The sequence below is a fragment of the Sinocyclocheilus grahami genome, unplaced genomic scaffold (assembly GCF_001515645.1).
Source record: "Sinocyclocheilus grahami isolate Dianchi unplaced genomic scaffold, SAMN03320097.WGS_v1.1 scaffold32.1, whole genome shotgun sequence".
Lineage (NCBI taxonomy): Eukaryota > Metazoa > Chordata > Actinopteri > Cypriniformes > Cyprinidae > Sinocyclocheilus > Sinocyclocheilus grahami.
Window position 1 is genome coordinate 4,988,255 of NW_015505211.1, and position 18,196 is coordinate 5,006,450.

Genomic DNA, 18,196 nt, shown 5'->3' on the forward strand with positions numbered 1-18,196 from the left:
CTCGAAACTTCATATTTAATTTTGCACCAGTGTGTGAACGTTTAACAGCATTTACCGTTTTTTTAAACATTATTTCTAGTTCAATCACCTAAACCAAATACAATAAGGCGTTAATTTATGTCACGTGACTCCCTCGAACGCGTTTAAAGAGGGTCGCCGCAGCGTTCAGAACAGAACAGAGCACCTGCGGACTTTAACCGGCTGCTTCCTGAGGAACTTCTTTTTCCCTACTGTAAACACTTTTATTCGTAGACACAATACATTTTTGTTTAAGGTGAGTATTGTGACTTTACATACTGCGAATAGACTTTCTCCGTTACTTGCGAATGTGTTTTCTTTGATTATGTCAAGTGATGCTGATATGCATGTAACACGGAAATATTTTTGTCTTTCAGACTTTGGAGTATGTTTTTGATTTGTACGGGTTCTAATCGTTTCTCTATGGAAGAACGCGGCAACAAAATTCAAGTTGAAGGCCATTTCAACCAGAGAGATACTTTCAGAGAATCTTGAAGTTCTCATCTAAACCGGTTGGTAAAAAGTTTTCCAAAAGCGTTTATTCATTTGTTTTAATAAATGAGGTTAATACAGTTGATGTAATATTATGCCAGCATGACATAATCTCGCATTTTGTGTGTATCCGCACTTCCTTTATTGAAGCTCCTTTGTCTGGTAGAAAGTCAACAAAGCCGCCCCAGATGTAAACAGGATGATGACGTCAGCATATAGATTAACATGTCAGAGAGAACATGATGTTCCTTTTTTGTCTGTTGATTGTCAGAGAGCCTTTACACCTATATTAAGCACATCCATTGGCCCACCCCAAATGGCTTAAATTTGCACAATAAAACCGGTTTAAGGTTTTAAATGCATATCATAAACATCTAAAAGAAATGAATCATTATGTGTCTTCCTAAATCCAGGTTAGGGTGGAGTTCACCTATCTTGTGTTCACTTCCTTGGTTTTCAACACATTCCGTTTCACCTTTACGCTCCTGTGATTCTGACCGCAAATAAACATGGTTGGATTCAGAGCTGGTGATGTGCCTCCTACAGCCACTGTGAAGTTTATTGGTGCAGGAACCGCAGCCTGCATTGCAGACCTCTTCACATTTCCACTGGACACCGCAAAAGTTAGACTTCAGGTGAGTCTTTGTTGTGTGGAAATGGAGTACTTTGTTTAAAAGACGGTTGTTGTTGTTGTTGTGTGTGGGTTTTTTTTTTTTTTTTTTTTTTGCTCGAGTGACAGCTGAGCCAGCGGTTGAGTCTGGAAACAACAGACGCACGTGACGACTTGACCCAGATCAACTCGCAGCAACAATCTAACCTTTCATTTCAGGTGGAATGTTTAGTCACACTCATACTGACATCAGCTTTATCTATTTCTCTTTACACTAGCAACGTAAGCAGGTCCAGGCCTTGATGATTGTCCTTGCAGACCCAGGATCACTATGGACCCTTTTAAGCTGAAGATTCTGCTTCCCTCCCCTGTGATTCTGTAAAGTTTCTCCATCCACCTTTTGTTCTGTACAGATTCAGGGGGAGACCATAAGTCCAGCAAACACAGGCCATGGTCCAGTTAAATATCGTGGAGTGTTTGGCACGATCAGCACCATGGTGCGTGTTGAGGGGCCGCGCAGTCTCTACAGCGGGCTGGTTGCAGGACTGCAGCGTCAGATGAGCTTTGCCTCTGTACGCATTGGCCTCTACGATTCCGTCAAGCAGTTCTACACCAAAGGCTCAGATCGTAAGTTGTCAAATGCTTGTATGCAGGAATGATTGGAAACTATTTATGCAAGACCTCTCATATTAACACCATTCAATGCATTGTTTTCCTTAGATGTTGGGATTGGCAGTCGGCTGATGGCTGGCTGTACGACTGGAGCCATGGCAGTGGCTTTGGCCCAACCCACCGATGTGGTGAAGGTACGATTTCAGGCTCAGATCAGCGCCGGGGCCAGTAAACGTTACCATGGTACTATGGCTGCATATCGGACCATTGCAAAGGAAGAGGGGTTTCGTGGTTTGTGGAAAGGTGAGCCTGGGCCAACTTGGGTCTATAATAGTAATAATATTTAATGATGTTATTATTATTTCAACAATTCTTATTTATTGAAATTATTAGTTAATTTGTTTATAATTATTTTAAAAGCAAATATATTTAATAATTATTATTCTCTCCTTTCTAATTATTTAATCCTTTTATAGGAACTGGCCCAAACATCACCCGCAATGCCATTGTAAACTGTACTGAGTTGGTGACCTATGACCTTATCAAAGACGCACTTCTAAAATCATCACTAATGAATGGTAAGATGAGACTGCAAAAAAAACAATTGCAAACTTAAGTGTCAGACTGTGACAAATTTATAGTTGTTTTTCTTCACAGATGACCTTCCCTGCCATTTCACATCTGCATTTGGAGCTGGTTTCTGCACTACAATTATTGCTTCTCCTATTGATGTTGTGAAGACCAGATACATGAACTCCGCTCAGGGCCAGTACAGCGGTGCCCTCAACTGTGCTGTAGCCATGCTGACTAAAGAGGGACCAAAGGCTTTTTACAAGGGGTCAGTTCTCTTAACCCACTATAGCTTTACTTTAATGATTTGAGGATGAATGCAGAATTGACATCTGTTTGTGTTCTTTTAGATTCATGCCATCGTTCCTGAGGCTGGGCTCCTGGAATGTGGTTATGTTTGTCACCTATGAACAGCTGAAACGGGCCCTGATGGCAGCACGCCATAACTGGGTCACTCCTCTTTAAGCAGTGAATGCAGTTAGTTGAGCTTAGCTGACTTTCTCTTGACGTTTTCTGTAAGAATTGTTTACATGTCTATTAAAAACTTTTTTTTTTTTTAATTTGATTTTGGCTTTTACTCTATTCTTGTCTTTTTTTTTTTTTTTTTTTTTTTTTTTTGTGCCAATAAAATGAGGCTCTTAAAAAAACCCCGCCAATTTCAAACTCTAATACTTTTGCGTTTCAAGGGTTTTAATTCCTATAATGAACATTTCTATTCATGACTGAAAGGACTTTAAGATACCTGGATGAGTTGATGAGAGAGCTTGTTTTGGACGCTTCTCTGGGAAATGTGTCATGAAGCGAATGATCAGGTCCCCTCTTTGGACGGGTTGTTGACTAGTGGCAGTCCCTCCCCGGTCACAACCTTGGTGTACTAAGGGCTGTAGTGTAAAGAAATTAATATGAAACAGTCTTAACTATGAAAACTACATTCAAAAGTTTTGAGTAACATTAAACGTGTGCTGACTTGTCTATTATTTGACCTGTGTATGCTACAGAGAGAAGGAAACGGTTACTCACTGCACAATGTCATTGATGGGGATGTTGAGAAGCCTGCTATCTAGTGTCTCGACTTCTACTGAGAAACCAATCAAAGCCTGCAGAGTTACCACAAATATAAATATTCAAAATCATATTATACTAAAATATAAATTTAAGTGATTGCTTTTAGAGTGGAACTGTTAATTTTTAACATGTTGGTCTGATTGAAAAACCTATCACATATTCAACATGAAAACTAGACCAAAAAAGAAAATATTTATCTACATTATTCTACATGAAATACATTTTTGCTTGTGCTGAAAACAATGGTTTTTCACCTTCTCAAGGGAAATTTGTGCTGTGTAGTCCAAATTATCATTTTGGCGGTCAAAGCGTGGATGATGCCTTTGGCGTATGACAAACACAATACCTGCTGGGATGCTGTTTGGTCCCTGTGGAGAAAAAAAATTATATTCTGTGATGACCAAGATCAATTTACATAATGAAATAAAATTATGATAAAAATGTGTTTGGTCATACCTGGTCTCCCTCTTTAGAAAATGTGATCCGCGTCCCTTCATTCCATCCTGCTTTTACAGTAAAGGTTAAAATGTTGTCCCTGATGCTGGATGTGTGTCCATCTTCATTCATGACCTGTATCAAACACATCTCTTCTGAAATTAATTTCTTATGAGTCCATATGTCATTTACACCCCTTTATGTAAAACTTACCCTACGGGATATCTTAATTTTGTTAGTGCATCCATAATAAAGGTCCTCCAAGGCGAGGTGAAGGTCTCTCTCTCAATTGGTGGATCCTGCAGCTTTTCTTTTTGCCCACGCAAGCTCTTAAAAGCTTTGTTGTCCTCACTGCCATCATTGGCGAAGAATTCTATGACAGATATTACTAATCAGAGCTGGGATTCTTTAAAACACCAGGACATTATAAACATTTAAGACTTGATTGCACCAGACTGTCTCTTAAAATTTACAAAAAGAAGCTCATTCAGTGAAGAAACAACACCGCTTTTTCATCCTATAAAAATAACCTGCAAATGGATTATCTCCACCGAAAAACTGTCTGAACGTTTCATCTGCATTTCCATGGTACACATATCCTGATGACCAGGCGCCATTCACTCCCAGCTCAGACTGGATTCCTCCTTTTAAACCCTCTTCTCCAAACATATCATGTGTGGCCTTTTTACGTGCTGCATTGGATAAAAAAAACAAAACAGAAATATAATGTCCAGCTTACCAGGAAACAAGGAAATGAGGGACTGTTTTCTTTAACACCATTGTACAGTGATAGTTTGAGATAGCAATACTATGCTGCTTTGATCCAAGTATATATGAAAAATAATGAAACATGACAAATATTTACACGGTACCTCCAAGAATACCATCCCAGCAAACGTCAGTACATGGTTCTATTTGGGGGAAACAAATCTTAACCTTGTATGAACATTCATAAACTTTTATGTGACAACAATAAAAACGTATAGGCCTACACAACGTTTTTTAGGTGTTTTTTTGTTTGTTTTTGTTTTGCCAGAACGTTCTAGGAACCAAAAACTAATATCAAACCGTTTCTAGCAAGTATTGTAAAGCTGTGTCGCATATTCCAGCGCTGCTGTAGGGTTGTTTTGTGTGTTTTATTTTAGGTTTGTATTCTATATTTTGTCTTGTGCACTTCCGGTCGCTCAGCACGTCAAACGCCTCCGCGAGCACAGCTGCTGCTGCCCGGGTGATGCTTCAGCGCGAGCCGCCGGTAGCTGATACAGAGATAAAACGTCCTCAAAAAGACGGTAAACCATATCATTTTCTGCTTTTTATGCAGTGTACATACATAATACTTACAAACCAAACAACTCGTAACTTACGCCTTCTTTATGTCAGCATCAGCGGTTTATTTCCAAAATAGAGTAATAGTCTCTTCCCATGGCCTGTTTATCTGCCCGTTAATCTTTGCACTTTAACCGTATCACTGCACAAATGCAAACCCGAATTTCTCTGTAGGAATGAACATGAGCCCTTTCTGTTCAAGTTAGTTTACCGTTGTCAAAATGGTTACTATGGAAACGGAGCCTGGAACTCTGGGTAATGCAGTCTTTTATAACAGCTGCTGAATAATTTGATAAAAATGGACAATATTGTGATACTGCCAACAACATTACAGCACAGTGACAGAGACGATGAATTTCAACGCTCCTCAAATTCCTGTTACTGCATTCAAAAGAAGCCAAAAATGCCTAAATATGGAAAACATTCATGTTTTTATTGCTTTTTTTATGAGTTTATTGCTTCACAGATTCATTACAGCACACATGGGGTAGAAAACTGTTCGACATGTTATTTTTTGTAATTTAATAATTTATTAATTATGAATTTTTGCAAGAAGCCCCTCAAGATCAGGTCTTGTTTTGAACCGGGCTTGATAATCTGCTTCTGTGTGCTGGAAAAAAAAACATAAAACAAATTAAGCCTTACATTTTCCATACAAGTTGATAGGAGTGTCAAATACAGCCAGACAGATTTAAAATAAATATAAAAACAGTGTCAATATGTGTAAGGTGTAATTTTCTGACCTGCTTTACACAAAGTCGCACCCCCTCAGGCTGGTTCTTCAGAACGACTTCCATAAATATGGGAAAAAGTGTTGCCTTCATTTCACTGATCTAAAAACACACCACCAATAAATTGGTTATAGCTGCGGTATACCTATATTAATAATTACATTCAATCAAACAATTTCGTAACTTATTCATATGACCAAACACAAGCTCAAAGCATTCACCTGAACAATACGCTCATGGGTTTTCAGGACTGCATCTACATACATCTTAGTGCCTTGCTCCTGCATCACCATGACCTCTGTGCTTTTCGTAGGCAGGGCACAGCTTTAAAACATAAAATGAGCTCATTCATTTCACCACAACCTAATAATAATTAATAGGATGCAAAATAACATAGTTGAAAATACATGATCTTGAGAATATGTTTTGGTTTGGGTGCATATTTTTTACATTTTGTAGAAAAAAAACTCCCTTTATCCCACCTTTCATCGACTTTGATGTCCAAATGATTGCAGAGATTGTGAATGTATTGGGAATAATGTTCCACTAGAGTCATGTCATAACCGGAAACACACACATTAAACACACCAAACTCTGTTGCTGTGGCCACTTTGATCTGCTTCGCTTGAACTCTATCCTTCTTCTTCTTTGGCTGAATAGTAACAATAATTTCGAACATGTTATTAACTGCTAATACAAACATTTTACACAGATGATGGACAAAACCTTAGGTCTTACCAATGCTTTTGGAAGAATATGTCTGTATTTTCCAATACCATGTGTGGGCATTGATCTATACTGTCTGTTAGTCAGCAAAACACCTTGTTAGACAAAAAAAAAACATCACTTACAACTGTCAGTTACTTATATTTGTACACACATACATATATGAAAACTAAACATATATCAATAGATATAATGCTCTTACCCAAAGGCATTTGTGTAGTTAACACTTGACTTCTGTGACATTAGAGCAAAAACACTGATCAGTTTTAAAGATCACCACATATACATACATACATACATACATATACACATACATACATACATACATACATATAGACAGAGATCGAAGATAAGGCATCTAACAATAAAATGACACTTACTGAAGCGATGCTGCTGCACACAACAGCGCCCGTGTGTTCTGAAACAATAAAACCTGAAGCAAAAGAATAGCACACACAAAAACATGATGATTGGAAATACAGTAAACTTGGTTTAAAAAAAAATTAAACACTCTGGCCTGCTCTTCCACTACGACCTTGGCTCATGTCAACAGCATAAACCACTGCAATACACCAACAACTGAGATGCCATACTCTAAATACTGCACCTTGGTCAGTAACGTGTTCATTGTTTCACGCTAATATTTTAATTCAGCGGTAAAGTTGAAAGACAAGTAGCCAAAATCCGTAAACATCCATCCGAGAGGCGCATGTACTGCGTCCGATCTTCTTCACGGATTTCAGCAGGTGCATCGACGCTCGTCCGGCGCATTGCTGCCGCCTACTGGAGCAGAAGCGTCACATTTGCGGTTGAAATCAGTATTATTTGTTTTAGTAAGTCTTATTACCCCGCTTAGGAATAAAATATAATGTTGAAATATTAGTTGAAGACACAGAATTCACAAAATTGTCCTAATATCAACCTATTCTACACTGGGTACTTGAAATAATCATAAATAACCACTGACACAGAAAGCAAGCACGCGTGTAATTTATTCTATATTTACATATAATTGTATCATATCTTAAAATTGGCAGCGCCAGAGTAATTCAATTCTGGCAAACTCCCACTCAATGCAAGGGTTAACGGAACGCGATGATGCAGGGCAGGGACGCTAGAAACGTGACGTGGCGCTTGCAAAGCTCAACCTAACTTGTGTGGCGCCCCGCCCTTGTTTCCATATATACACAAATAACAATTTCATTTCCACAAATACGTTTTAAGAACTCAAAAACATCACATATGAATATGGATACGAACGAATCAGTTCAGCGAGCCTTTTAAATGTACGTTTTATAAAGTGAAGACATCACAGGAAATGTCAGGAGCATAAATTAAACGATAGTGGTATTGAGACAATATCTAAATAGTTTGTTTTAGTCAAACTCCATAGGCTGAGCTCAGCTGTCAATCACACCTCTGAGTATCAAGTTAGGTTGCGGCGCAGAATTGGGCCTGAATAGGCGGCAGAGAGTCTCAAACTGAACCGATCTTACAATTGTACTGAAACATGTCAAAAAAACAACTTGTGATCACATTTGAAGTCTTAACTATCATACATCAGCCAAGGTTTTTCATTGAAATCCCGTAAATATTACCATAAAGTCTGGTCTTGAACTGCATGTCATATTCTTTTCATAGCATATTTTTGTCTGTCTCCTGTGTAAACATGATATTCACATCTTTGACCCTGTGGTTTGCTGACATTTTCTGGATCTTCTAACTGTTGAACACTCGCATTTCAAAGCTCAGGAGAACTTGTGTGTCTTCATAAGATATAAACGCCAACACTTACTAATAGATACCACTGAAGTGTCAGTATGAGGATCCATTCCTCTTTCTGAGATATCTGGCCCTGACACATGTGGTCTGTCAATCTCATTTCGTGCTAGTGAAAGAAAAATCACTGCTTCCAGAATTCAACAGTATGTCAGGACTGGGTTCTTTGTAAATGAGCTATCAGTATAAAGCATAAACAAATATCACATGGCATTATTTTTAAAACTTTAATAAGACTAAACGTGTAAAAATAGCTTGGACTTTTCCTGGATGTGTAAACATTTGAATAGTAAAAAAACATCGCAAATGTTCAAACTGTTTGCATATATTTACATAGACACTGATGCATGTTTATTTCACATGCGGTTTTTCGGTTAATCTATAGCAATTACCCTGCATGTTTCAGTCATGTGAGAAGAATCTGATGTAAATCTGAAATGAATGTGGACAGATTTATGCATTCATGCAGACCTGTTCTTTAGTCTTTTTTTGTTTTTAAAGTTATGCTTCTGAAATGAAATCTATTAGCATGTCAGTTTCAAATGTTAGGTGTCTCAAAGGATGGACTTACATGAAATGGACATTTAATTTGTGTAACTGGTTGGATCTTTTCCTTCTAGGAAAATGTATTGGCAATAAAAGTGATGATCATTGATGTAGAAATGTCTCTGGAAAAAAAAATTGGCATACAGGTCACAACTTCACAAGAATGTAATAAAGATATGTAATGTTGATAGTTACTAGTTAATTCTTTATTTAATTTTGCAGTGGGAAAGACATCATTGATTACCAGATTTATGTATGACAGTTTCGATAATACCTACCAGGTGAGTGAAGATTTTCCTGACCCTGCAACTTTAATTAAAAAATTTTTTTCATCCAAGATTTGTTTGGATGTTTTTAATCAGATGCATGGATTAGTGTATTTTATCCTCAAAGTTTCATTTCCTTGCTTTTATTTTCAGGCTACAATAGGAATCGATTTCTTGTCGAAAACAATGTATCTTGAGGACAGAACAGTAAGTAAAATGTTTTTTTGTTCTAACAGTAAATGCGCATGCCTTTCAATGTTTTAAAGATATTGAATTTATAAAAATATAAGTTCTGTAAAATAATTTTTACCAGTGTGTAAATGTCTGGGATGCTATTAATTGATGATGGGATTTGTTTGATTTACATTGATCAATACTTTTTATGACTGCACAATGTCATTTTTAAAAACATTTTAAAGTAATATAACATATTGATTTTAATCAAACTGCAATGTTTTTATACTGTTTTAAGAACAATACTGTTACATTGTTTTGTGTGTTTTTTTGTTGTTGTAATTTTATTATAATTATTTTAATTTATAAAACTGAGTTTAGCATGAACTTTGTTGCTGATATGCTGAACATAACCTTTGCTGCTAATATGGTGTTAAATCAATGATTGAATAAATAAATAAACAATGATTGTAATGCATTCTACTTTACATCTACTTGTAGTTAACTATCACTATTATTATTATAGAAAATAATTTAAATTGATTTGACACATTAATGTTTGGTTCTTCTTATGACATATTATAACTGCATTATGCATGAAATTAATTCTGCATCACATTTTTCTCCTTTTCTTTGTTGAACATTAATTTGAACATTTTATATTGAGATGTGTCTGTAAAAACCCAACATAAACTGCACCATGAGAAACTCCTGTGCCTTCTTCCCCCTGCTGTGTCTCTTTCGCTCTCTCTCTCTCTAGTTATTTGTTCATATGTGTATGTTTCCTTCTGTAAAGAATTGTTCTTTTTGATTGGTTTTGAGCTGGAAAGTTTTACTCTGAAGATCTGCAGTCTTGATAGCATAACACAATCCTAACCCATACCATAACCCTGCTAATGTGAGCCCATCTGAAGACTCATAACTTAATCCGTTCCCTAGCCCAAATCCTGAACTTGAGAAATGTTTCAGTCCGCTTTGCTTTTTTTTTTTTTTTCTTACATTTCATTCAACTCCTTTTTTATCTATTATTTTCCCCTTGAATGTTTCATTTCCCCCCTTTTTTCCTTTATTCTCCTCCTTTTCTTTTGTTTGTTCTCCATTCACACAGATCAGGCTGCAGCTTTGGGACACAGCAGGACAGGAGCGTTTCCGTAGTCTCATTCCCAGTTACATCAGAGACTCTGCTGCTGCTGTTGTAGTTTACGACATCACAAGTAGGTATCTGAGACCCGCTCTGCGTCCAGTTCCCCTCCTCTTACCTCTTCCCCTTTCTCCCCCACACTCTCTCTCTCTCTCTCTCTCTCTCTCTCTCTCTCGAACGAATGGCTGCTCAAAATTCAGCTTTGCCATCTCAGGAATTAATTACATTTTAAAATAGATTACTATAGAAAACAGTGATTTTAAATTGTAATAATATTTCACAATATTACTGTTTTTACTGCATTTTTAAAATTTTTTATAAATGCAGCCTTGTTGAGAATAACAGACTTCTTTCAATAACACAAAACCTTACAGACCCCAAACTTTTGGTTAAGGTGATTTGTGTGCACAAAATTGCTGCAATTCAATTTTATTTTATGCAATATTTACATAAAATTTACTAAACAGAAATGCATCTATTGACAAAAGCACCTTTTTTTTTTTTTAAATGTCACAAACTAGTACTAATACTCTCTTAATCTGCTCAAAATAGGCAAATATTAATGATTACATGTAATAATTTCAGGCAAGTTTCTATTGAGGAAGGAGAGAGGAAAGCCAAAGAACTGAATGTAATGTTTATTGAAACTAGTGCTAAAGCCGGATACAACGTCAAACAGGTGAGTGTGACAGAGATTTGACTTAAATCAAAAGTAGAAATATGTGCTTTAATGATTTATTAAATTATATTTGCATGATTATTCAAAAACGGCATTACTGAACATTGCGCTCATATCAGTGTCTTCAAAAGATGATTTCCAGATGATTAAATATTTTCTGAATGCAAACACCCCCACACACTGCTTGTTTTTTTTCTGATCCTGGTGTGAGAGTTTAATAATGGGGCTTGTGTTTGTCTCGTCTAGCTTTTCCGGCGTGTAGCAGCAGCTCTTCCTGGTATGGAGAGCACACAAGACAAGAGCAGAGAAGACAGTATCCTACACACATATGTGCATAAACTTACATATGTAATTGCGCTTTTCACACTTGCAATCACTGGTTTTAGTTCCTGATTGTCCATCTGTATAAATTTTGCAGTTTAAACAAACGCACTACAAAAAACTTTGTATATTTCCTTAATTCCGTTTTCCTTCAGTGATTGACATAAAATTGGAAAAGTCGCCAGAGCAGCCGGTCAGCGAAGGCGGCTGTTCATGCTAAGGATTCAGTCGACATTTCTGTGCCGTGTCTCTTATTGATGCTCTTAGTTGCACTCAGCATCTCTCTGGATATTCTGCAGAAGCTCCGCCCACCTGGAGGGAGTAGAACACTACCTGTCCGTCACCCTCGTTACCACTGACTCACTCAAATGACTTTAAATTCGTCCACATCCACTTAAAACACAATGTGGATGTGTATGCTGTTGCGTTTATATTAATTGTTTCCATTAATTGTACACCTTTTGTGGTGTTTTGGTTTTTCACTCTTTTAAAACACTTTATAAAGTGTTGTTTTTGTTCATGTTTCGTTTTATGTGAAATAATACTTATATTACGGTAATAATGACGTGAATAGGAACAAAACAAGATAAGTAAATGAAATTACAGAACTAATTTGAGAAGGATATCCAGATTTGAATAGGCGTGGACTTGTTAAACATCGTTCCAGATTCACGGTGCAGAGATGGAAGAAATGTTTGTGAGTGTTTTTGGAAATATCCAAGTGTAGATTTCATCATGTGGCTACGGGGCGTTACATCTGATAATGGACAAAACCCTGAGCAAGTTTGCAAAGCTCTACATGTACAACATACACAAAGCAGAATCGTGGCAGCAAGAAAAAACAATCATTAGCTGTGTGCAGAATTATTATATAGTTTTATAGATATTCTAAAGAACTGTAAACAATCAAAAAAGAAGAATCCCTCCTTTACACACTGATTAACCACTTAATGCCCACTGAGTTTAAAACAGCTGCAGCTATTCTCATATTTACATATTTATACGAAGGAACAGGAGCATTTGCTACGGCTGAGCTTTATGGATGGCTCTTCCGGTCTGTTCTCTCAGTCTGCTGGATTTCCAGTGATCATCCTGCTATCTGACTGGTCCTCAGCAGAACCAGAAGGGCATCCATAGAAGAGAACGCATTGCTGCACCTGCAGCCATTCCAGCCAGGAGGCCCAACGCAATCTGCTCTCCAAAATTGTCGTCATAAGAGTCTCTGTGTACCCAGACATGCTGAGTCCCTGCAGGGAAGCACATCTGGATTAGAGGTTCATCCCTGGTTAAATGTTTCTTTGTTTATGAAAACGTTTCTACAGTGGGAATCAATAAGACCGCTGAAAATCAAGGAGTTAAAATGTAAGTTCAAAGTGGTAATAAACTTACATTAAATGGGTGCCGTCAGAATGAGAGTCCAAACAGCTGATCAAAACATCACAATAATCAACAAGTAATCCACATGACTCCATGTTTTGTGCATATTCCTGATTCAGACGAGATGACTTTTTATCAGCTGTTTGGACTCTCATTCTGACGGCACCCATTCACCGCAGATGATCCATTGGTGAGCAAGTGATGTAATGCTAAATTTCTCCAAATCTGTTCGGATGAAGAAACAAACTCATCTACTGTACATCTTGGATGTCCTGAGGGTGAGAACATTTAAACTAAATTTAAATTTTTAGGTGAACTATTCCTTTAATTTTCCTATTTTTCTCACTTGGATTGTTTGAGCTATAAAGTAGCAGTAAAGTGTGCCATAAGGAAATGAATGAAATAATCATAAAATGGTTGTAATAATAATTAAAACAATGTATTATATCAATGTATAAAAAACACAAAGTGGCAATAACCCTTTCTCTGTGCTTTCTGCAGAATGAATGATGTGTTTGTATAATTACCTCCACTACCTGTACTTGGCATGATGTAAACTGCATTATGACTGTCAATTGGAACGGTTTGGTATGTATCATCATAGGGATTGTACGTGAAAACCTATGAGAGTGAAAAAAAAATGTAAATTGAGTCAAATATTAAATTACAATAAACAGAAAACCATCCTGCATGTAAAAGATAACACTCACAGGATTTCTTTTCGCCTCCATGAGTGTGAGTTTCCAGGCCCTGGAAATACATTTGCGAGGAAAGTGAGCAGGGCTTCATATGTTGTGTGAGGGGTTAAGTTAAAATGTCAAAGGTCAAGACTTACAGTGCCTCATCTTCACTGTTGGCACACAGGATCAGCATATTACCATGCCTCAGATAAACAACCAGCAGATTCTCTCTGGGGTGAGTCTCAGGTGGACATACATCTGCTCACAAAGACACTATCTGTTAAAACATTGTTAAAATATTTCATACACTTTCTACATGACCAAATAACTTGAAATGTTGAAAAAGTTCCTTCCTACTTGGACACTCCAGTCCAGACTTCACATTCACACAGGTGGCCTTCAGATTCACTTTGGTCTCATAGTCTCTTCTGGATTCAGTTTTGTAAAAAACAAAGCTCCCATCTATCCACAGGTCACACCAGTTCAACCTCCAGCGTTTGAGGATTGAAGCTGTGAAAGGTTTCAATAAAATATGAATAAAAATCCACAATATGATTGATTATCTGTCTTCATTTCCATGGTCTTTTGTAGGACAGACAATATACAAAGAAGCAAACTACTATAGGCTTCATTTCCAGAATCCTTTTATGATCGATTATTAGATTCCAAGCAGTTGGGAACAGACTGACAGTCAGCTCTTAACAGTTCATTGCCTACATTACCAAACTAATACACATCCCTTAAAAGCTAGCTAGCTAGTACACAAGAGCCTTAAAAGCTAGCTAGAACTGGAAACTTTGATTAATTCCAGTGAACTGAATCTTTGATTCCGTGCAGATTGTTCATTGATTTATTCAAAACGTACTCTTTCTGTAGGTTACAGCATTTGGTGAAGAGTATCTTTTCGAGTATTATAAATACAACTTTGAATCATTCAATCAACATATCTGTTCAATACCACTGAGTCATTCACATCCAAAACACAGCACTAATACAGATTTAAATAAGTCTTTTTTAAATAAGTCTTTGATACGACAGGATTAGACTGTTATTAGTCTAACAAAGAATAGACCTAAATTTATTTAAGAAGACAATTAGTTTGGAATCGACTTCTGGTGTCGACTCCATTGATTCCGAATTCTATTCCAAACGTTCGGCATGATGTTATTTTGGGGACAGTATTCATATTCGAAACTTTTTTTATGTAACCCTATCGGCATCTATTTATAATTTTTTTTAAAGTAATGCGTTTGGAGCCTCTCTAGGTGAGCACTAAGCAACCTGGGCTCCAAAACTAACAGCTACTGTACTGTACTGTAACACTGACCGTAAGAGGATTACTGCAAACAGTGTCAGGACCCGAGTTTCATGACAAACCTTCTGGAACAGTCTTTGAAATATATAATTTCAAAGAATATACAATAATTGTTTATCTATTTATATGAATATACATACAAAGTCTTCCTCAATTTTTTGGCGCTAAAAATGTTAACTACTTCTAATTTTCAGAGGTATCTTGAGAAGATTAGGAAACTCTTTAAATAAACATATAAATGAAGAATCATATACTTACACTGTCTCCAGAGCCAGCCAGATTTGAGCAGAGCCATTGGGCCTGATCAGTCAACTGCTACAGAAACAACAGCTATACTCCTAATGTTGTGCTTGTTTGATATGCCCGTTTGTTTGAGAGCAATGACTGACTAAAGATGTCTCAGCAGTCGGAGGGGGTTTTGTAGTGCTGGAATAGTTTGATGACTCTTCCTCTAATCCTTTTAACAGGCCAAAGTGAAGATTGCTTGACCAGTAATCTCAGATTACAGCACCATGTGAGTTTGTACTGGTTGTACGTGGAATATTTTCTTTCTTTCCTGTGTTTCTCAATCTCTACTTCATGTTATTGTGTACAGTATTACTGTGTATCAAGTCTTAACAGTTTAGCCTGTTAACAGTCTCACAACTCCTTGCTGAAGCACACTCATCTAAATCACACTAACATTAACCCTAAAATACACCTGTTGCATTTTTTTTTTTTAAAGATTTGAATTAAGATTAATGTCTTCATAAACTTAATTGCTTTCTGGAGATGTCTCAACAAAGAGGTTCTGAAAGATTTTGTAATTCTGTGGACAGACATCATGTTCACATGCACACCTTAATCTCCCCTTTGGCTAAATTTAGCAAACACCAAGTAATTGTAGTAGTCATATCAAGCCAATTATCTGTTTTTAAACCATCAATGTAACTGACCTATAAACAGATTTATCACAGAAGCTGTGAGACCTGTAATTAGTAACTTCGTCATCACTGCATGGCACTGCAATTTTTCTAAATCAGGAATTACACTTAATCTGTAGTAAACACTCCCAGGTGTGTTAATTTGACTGGTTTTAAACATGTCAACCTTTTCACGAGCAGCTAGTAACACATTTAGTACAAGTGTACTTCTAGAAATTTATTTATTGCAATGCATGACCATAAAATGTATTAAATAATGATGCAATAATAAAATTAACAACAATCATTATTATTAATATTATAAATACATAATGCAATACTACTACTACTGCTAATTATTATTATTATTATTATATAAAAAATATATTATTTATGATATTGAATTTAAGTTTGATTGGGTAAGTGTCCCACTTTATTTTTACATACACCCACCGCTAGATGGCCTCATCTCACCAACAACATGTGACGAAGGGCCTTTTTGTGATTATTTTATGATGATGAAGGTATAATAAATTTAACTAAGTGACAGTTGATCAAATGTTTATCATCATCACTGCTGATTTTTCTCCTTCATCTTTGTCTAATCTCTCGCAATTAAATACTGCACGCTATTCTGTACACATTTAGCGTCATATTCTAACGGAAACATATATCACATATATCAACACGCATTCATAAACACACAACAGCACAAAACTTTCAAAACGTATATTCTTATTCGGTCACCAGAGGGCGCTGTTCTCAATTCTGTTCCACTGACTGAAGTTCTTCTCATTAGAGTTCGCTTTACGTGAGCAGCGCAACGGCGGGGTCTGGAAGTATTTCTGTGATCTATTTTTCTTTCTTCCACCTAAACAGATTATTCCGCTCTGCATTTCTCCGTCCCGCAGATGTGTTTGGGTATTGCGGGGTCAATTTCTAGAGGCTTGTCCACCAGTATATCCAGATCCAGACATGCAGCCTCCTCCAAGAAAGGTGAGTCGACCTGCTTCTTTATTTGTTCTCACTTTTTACGATGTTTTGTTATCATGTCAGTCTGTTTGTTTGCTTGCTTTCTTGTCTCCTTGTTTGTTTGACTAAATTATATATTAATTTGGATAATTGCAACTTCTTTAAATACTAGTAAAATATATCATGTGTGTATAAATATGTTTATACACACACAACGTATTATACATAACACATAATGTTTATGCTTATGCATACATACTGTTTATAGTTCCAGCATCTGTCCTACTGTCTCCATTGACTGTATTGCGGGGTCAATTTCTAGAGGCTTGTCCACCAGTATATCCAGATCCAGACATGCAGCCTCCTCCAAGAAAGGTGAGTCGACCTGCTTCTTTATTTGTTCTCACTTTTTACGATGTTTTGTTGTCATGTCAGTCTGTTTGTTTGCTTGCTTTCTTGTCTCCTTGTTTGTTTGACTAAATTATATATTAATTTGGATAATTGCAACTTCTTTAAATACTAGTAAAATATATCATGTGTGTATAAATATGTTTATACACACACAACGTATTATACATAACACATAATGTTTATGCTTATGCATACATACTGTTTATAGTTCCAGCATCTGTCCTACTGTCTCCATTGACTCGAGTATGCCAGACACAGGCTCCGCTTTCAGGTTGGTGTGATCTGGGTCAAAGTTGGTTCTCCTGAGGTTGTCATTGTGTGTGTTGCAGGTAAAAGTAACACAAGAAGTGAAACACACTCACACAGAGCAGCTGAACAGACTCCAGCTTAAACACCAGACAGACTTGGACTTCCTGGAGGATCTGAGGTCGAGTTTGATTTTACACTGCTTTTTAAACACCTATAGAGCTATTTTCTGTCTGTCTGTTGGTATATTAGTGCTGAACTGCTTGACTTTGTGTGTGTGTGTGTGTGTGTGTGTTTAATCCTCAGGATTTACAGCCAGAAGAAAGCACTAATAGAGAAAGATTGCTCACAGGTGAGTTGTGGCCACCATATTGAATTACATGAGTTCATAATTTAAAGTGTGTTTATTTTTGATGATCTTTTAAAGATTTTATGGTCAGAATAAGGAAAACTGTATTAATAATGATGAACAGATGTTATGCATCTTCCACTGATCACTGACAATTTATGTGTGAATTAGTTTGTTTTTGTAGAGATAGATTTGGTGACTCAGTGGAAAAAAACTGTGGTTTTTAATGACCTGCAGGCGATTGGTTTCATGAACTCTTGTCAGTTGCATTCTGGTTTGAATCTGCTATTGTCTCTTTCAAATGCATTGCTAAGAAGATCCACATGACAGCAATGCTATGTCACTTTATAAACATGATTTCATATATTTGGGTCATTAGGATGTACATTTTCACTTATTTTTCCCTTAAAGCTACAAAACTGAGAACAAGTTTGGATAAATTACTTTGGGGTC

The 18,196-nt window shown here is 36.7% G+C and overlaps 3 protein-coding genes, 1 long non-coding RNA gene and 2 pseudogenes across 4 annotated transcripts; 3 read left to right on the top strand and 3 right to left on the bottom strand.

Annotated features, from left to right (window-relative positions):
- The first annotated feature begins 138 nt into the window (after window positions 1-138).
- Window positions 139-2,860, top strand: LOC107578231 (mitochondrial uncoupling protein 2-like). Its single transcript, XM_016264208.1, has 8 exons — window positions 139-274; window positions 396-530; window positions 924-1,145; window positions 1,534-1,747; window positions 1,841-2,035; window positions 2,209-2,310; window positions 2,390-2,570; window positions 2,653-2,860. The coding sequence occupies exons 3-8, from the start codon at window positions 1,020-1,022 to the stop codon at window positions 2,765-2,767; spliced, it is 933 nt and encodes a 310-aa protein (XP_016119694.1). The 5' UTR covers window positions 139-274; window positions 396-530; window positions 924-1,019; the 3' UTR covers window positions 2,768-2,860.
- A 73-nt stretch (window positions 2,861-2,933) lies between these two features.
- Window positions 2,934-4,689, bottom strand: LOC107578879 (dnaJ homolog subfamily B member 13-like; annotated as a pseudogene).
- A 329-nt stretch (window positions 4,690-5,018) lies between these two features.
- Window positions 5,019-12,080, top strand: LOC107578283 (ras-related protein Rab-6A-like; annotated as a pseudogene).
- On the bottom strand, window positions 5,586-7,376 carry LOC107578260 (39S ribosomal protein L48, mitochondrial-like). The gene is made up of 8 exons (XM_016264235.1): window positions 7,193-7,376; window positions 6,966-7,018; window positions 6,788-6,819; window positions 6,598-6,680; window positions 6,342-6,511; window positions 6,081-6,183; window positions 5,872-5,961; window positions 5,586-5,738 (listed from the first exon to the last, which is right to left on the bottom strand). The coding sequence occupies exons 1-8, from the start codon at window positions 7,211-7,213 to the stop codon at window positions 5,661-5,663; spliced, it is 630 nt and encodes a 209-aa protein (XP_016119721.1). The 5' UTR covers window positions 7,214-7,376; the 3' UTR covers window positions 5,586-5,660.
- A 176-nt stretch (window positions 12,081-12,256) lies between the features above and the next one.
- On the bottom strand, window positions 12,257-15,498 carry LOC107578271 (pleckstrin homology domain-containing family B member 1-like). Its single transcript, XM_016264245.1, has 6 exons — window positions 15,122-15,498; window positions 13,906-14,058; window positions 13,704-13,806; window positions 13,579-13,618; window positions 13,396-13,489; window positions 12,257-12,738 (listed from the first exon to the last, which is right to left on the bottom strand). The coding sequence occupies exons 1-6, from the start codon at window positions 15,156-15,158 to the stop codon at window positions 12,602-12,604; spliced, it is 564 nt and encodes a 187-aa protein (XP_016119731.1). The 5' UTR covers window positions 15,159-15,498; the 3' UTR covers window positions 12,257-12,601.
- A 1,543-nt stretch (window positions 15,499-17,041) lies between these two features.
- Window positions 17,042-17,747, top strand: LOC107578293 (uncharacterized). Its single transcript, XR_001608332.1, has 3 exons — window positions 17,042-17,112; window positions 17,478-17,575; window positions 17,701-17,747. It is a non-coding gene; the product is annotated as an uncharacterized lncRNA (long non-coding RNA).
- The last annotated feature ends 449 nt before the right edge of the window (window positions 17,748-18,196 follow it).